General features: G+C 50.5%; 1 protein-coding gene across 1 annotated transcript in view; it reads right to left on the reverse strand.

The window, feature by feature from the left end:
- Nucleotides 1-3,145: 3,145 nt before the first annotated feature.
- LOC113428199 (monocarboxylate transporter 13) overlaps nucleotides 3,146-3,921 on the reverse strand; it is a 22,276-nt gene continuing 21,500 nt past the window's right edge. The window contains 1 exon segment of the mRNA XM_087947230.1: nucleotides 3,146-3,750. Coding sequence (XP_087803356.1) covers nucleotides 3,362-3,750 — 389 coding nt within the window. The 3' untranslated portion in view covers nucleotides 3,146-3,361.

A 3,921-nucleotide genomic window follows, 5' to 3' on the forward strand; every position in this document is an offset into this window, starting at 1 on the left:
AATTGTGTCACAGGGAGTCCTCAGTTTAACAACAGTTCACTTAGTGATGGTTCAAAGTTACCGTGGCAGTGGGAAAAAGGTGACTGACAATGGCTATTCACACTTACGATGTTCGGTCCCATGGTCAAAATTCAGATGCATGGCCACCGACTTCCGCTTATGTCGGTCATGGTGTGCTGGGGTCCCCTTTTTGCGACCTTCTGACAAGCCAAATCCATGAGGGAAAAACCGGATTCGCTTAATAACCAGGTTACCCGCTTAACTGCAACGATTCAGTGAACAAATGGGGTGGAAAAAAGTCGTAACATGGGGCAAAATTCACTTAACAACTTAAGCTTGCGGGAGGGGTGTCCATTATGGTCCTAAGTCAAGGACTACTTGCATTTCTTCCATGTTTCCCTGAAAATAAGATTCTGTCTTATTTTGTTTGCCACCAAAAAAAGGCACCAGGTTTTCGGGGGATGTCCTCCACGGACTAACCTCACTTGCATGTGTCACCCCCGGCCTCCTTCCGGAAGTCCTTCTTCTGCAGCCGGCAAGGCTTTCCCGAAGGCCTCTGCAGCCAATAACCGCCAATAACTCTGGATCGATCTAGAGCTTTGCTATCAGCTCCAGAAGAAATGGGCCGGCAAGGCAGGTGTCGGGGTGTGTGAGGCCTGGCTACAACCGTCCAAAAGGAAGTAGTAGGGCAGCTGCACAACCCCCTCATCCCCACCCTAGCTTAATTTTTACCCGTCCACTCTGGAGTGGATGGGAATCTTCATTAGGGCTTATTTTGGGGGTAGGGCTTATATTGGATGCACATGTAAAAAATCAAGCTAGGCCTTACTTTCAGGGTAGGTCGTATTTTCAGGGAAACAGGGTTGACCTATAAAACCTCTCTTGAATCACAACCAGTTATAAAATAACCACTCATGCAAACTGAGGTCACACTGATTTTGCTTGTGATTTTATTCCGAGAGTTGTTTTTTATTAAAAAAAGATTAAATTAACAGGAAAAACTTGCAAACTTTTTTTTCCAAAAGGTGATGTGTATCCTAAAATCACAACAGACGCACTGCGTGTAAAGACTAAAGCAGCATTTTGCAACTTCGGCCATTTTAAGATGGGTGGACTTCAACTCCCAGAATTCTCCATGTGAGGCTGGCTGGGGAATTCTGGGAGTTGAAGTCCACCCGTCTTAAACACGATGAGATTGAAAAACGACGGACCAAAACCAGACTAAAACAATAACACACATTCTCGCTCCCCTCCCAGCCATTTGTAGAGTAGGAGTACTGACTGGGGATTATGGGATAGATAATCAAATACACCCAGGTTGCCCCCTGCTGGGCACTGATAATTGGCACTTGGAGCTCGACATTTCGGTTCCTTTGCTAAGCCTTGGCGCAGAAGTTGGTGCCATGATCGGCCATTGATGGAGGGGAGAGAGGCAGGGATGGGATTCCAAAATCCCAGTTTGCTGCCCGGTTGCTGGGTGGGCGTGGCCTACAGGACGGCCATTTTTCACCTGCCCCAGACTCTGGAGGCTTCCCTCAGGCTTCTGGGAGGGCAAAAACAGCCTCCCTGAACTCTGGAGGACCTCCGGAAGCCAGAAACAAGCCCGTTTCCTGACTTCCGGAACTTCTGGTTCGCCCGTTTCCCCCCTTCCCCAGAGCCTCCGCGCAGACCCTGCACTTACCTGTGTCCAAAATGGGGTGTGTGGCGACTCCTGGGAAGGCGGGGCAAGGCAGGTAGCGCCAGCCGGTTGGTTCAGCTACCGGTTCAGCGAACCAAATGTAAATTTAACAACTGGTTCGCCCGAACCGGCCCGAACCGGCTGAATCTCACCTCTAGAGATGGGTAGGGGAGAAGGGGTGCATTTTGCACAAGTGCACAACTTGAGAGGGAGCCCCATGCTACTCTAATGTGGCTCTCCAAATACCTGAGCAAAGGCTGTTCCCCCTCCCCCAAATGCAGGCCCTTTCCCCCCCTCTTCAAAAAGCCACCCAACTTAGAAGCCCCATCAATCTGGCAGGAAGGACAAAACAGACGGGGGGTGTGGGTGTGTGTGTGGGGGGTGGCTAAGAGGAGGGTGCAAGAGGTCGCTGCGGGAGGTGAAAAAAAGTCAAAACGGGCAGCCCCCGTGTGGATGCCCTCTTTTCCGTTTGGATTCCCTGCGGATGTCCTGGGTGGAGGCGGGAATGTCCTGCTCTCAAGGGAGAACAATCTAAGGATGGCCGAGGGAATTTCTGCAAGTTTGGGTGAGGAATTTGTGCAAGAGGGAATTTGAGGAAGGGAATTTCTGCAAAAGGGAATTTGAGGAAGGGAATTTCTGCAAAAGGGAATTTGAGGAAGGGAATTTCTGCAAGAAGGAATTTGAGGAAGGGAATTTGTGCAAGGGAATTTGTGCAAGAGGAATTTGTGCAAGGGGGGATTTGTGCAAGGGAATTTCTGCAAGAGGGAATTTCTGCAAGCAAACTTGGACGAGGGCATTTGCTCAAGGGAATTTGTGCAAGGGAATTTGTGCAAGAGGAATTTGTGCAAGGGAATTTCTGCAGGGGAATTTCTGCAAGGGAATTTGTGCAAGAGGAATTTGTGCAAGGGGGATTTGTGCAAGGGAATTTCTGCAAGAGGGAATTTCTGCAAGCAAACTTGGACGAGGGCATTTGCTCAAGGGAATTTGTGCAAGGGAATTTGTGCAAGGGAATTTCTGCAGGGGAATTTCTGCAAGGGAATTTGTGCAAGAGGGAATTTCTGCAAATTTGGGTGAGGAATTTCTACAAGGGGGAATTTCTGCAAGCAAACTTGGACGAGGGCATTTGCTCAAGGGAATTTCTGCAGGGAATATTTGGGGAAGAGGAAGGGGGAGTTCAACCAGAAACCCTTGTGGGGGGCGGCTAACCCCAAACCGAGCGTTGTCCCCGTTGCTGAGAGTGACAGGAACCAAGGTGGCCGAGGCCAGTTTTGGCTGAGAGATTTGGCCACGAAGGGCTGGATTTTAACCTCTCCAATCCCAGGAACTACACCCATATTTGGCTAATGCAGGTTTTGTGTGTGTGTGTGGGGGGGGAATCTCAGGGCTGTGGAGGAGGGAATAGGGAATCCATCAGGACTGGCATTGTGAGTCTGCACCCGCAAGGTTGCCCAGTTAAACAGAGGGCATTGGTTTCAGGTTCACGCTCTTTTGCAGATGAAGATGGTTTAAGGCAGGAGATTCCAAAGCTCAGCCTTTTTAAGGCTGGTGGACTTCAACTCCCAGAATTCCCCAGCCAGCAGAGAGTTCTGGGAGTTGAAGTCCACCAGTCTTTAAAGAGGCCACATTTGGAGATCTCTGGTTTAAGGCAACCGGCAGGTAAATCTGTAGTAACAACGGGGCTTTTTATGTCGCTGCGACAAATAACCCCTGGTTCTTGCTTGCGCCTTTACACATTCGATCACATGCACATGTGTTCTGCTCAACAAAGCCGTCCATCTCTGCTCTGGATTCAAATCCCACCTTTGGATTCCTGCAGCCATTCAGCTCTTCAATGGGGGTCTGCTCGGCCGCCGGCCCCCCCTTTTGGGTAGATAGGCCTGCAGGAGCCACCGAGGTCAAGCGGCTATCATAATCCCCGGACTCTCTGCCAAGCCGGGCATCGTGCCAATCCGGCTGGGTCAGGCAGGTGGAGAAATTGGGCACCGTCATCAGGACGAGGCTCCCAGCCAAGAGGAAAGAGCCGGCGGCAAGGAAGGAGGCCGCGTAGTTGCCGGTGAGGTCTCGCAGCCAACCTGAAATTAAACAGCCAAATGGTGAAGCCATGCCAAAAGGCAACTCAAGGGTGAATGGCGGTGTCTGGTTCAATCACCCGTAGCTGCATGGACCAATTAACCTGGACATCACCACACCTGGAATCCTGCCTGCATGGATGGCACAGCTGGGGAATATTTCATGGCCCAACT

The sequence above is a fragment of the Notechis scutatus genome, chromosome Z (assembly GCF_049901735.1).
Source record: "Notechis scutatus isolate UNSWTSFEM ecotype Mainland chromosome Z, rNotScu1.2, whole genome shotgun sequence".
NCBI classification, from domain to species: domain Eukaryota; kingdom Metazoa; phylum Chordata; class Lepidosauria; order Squamata; family Elapidae; genus Notechis; species Notechis scutatus.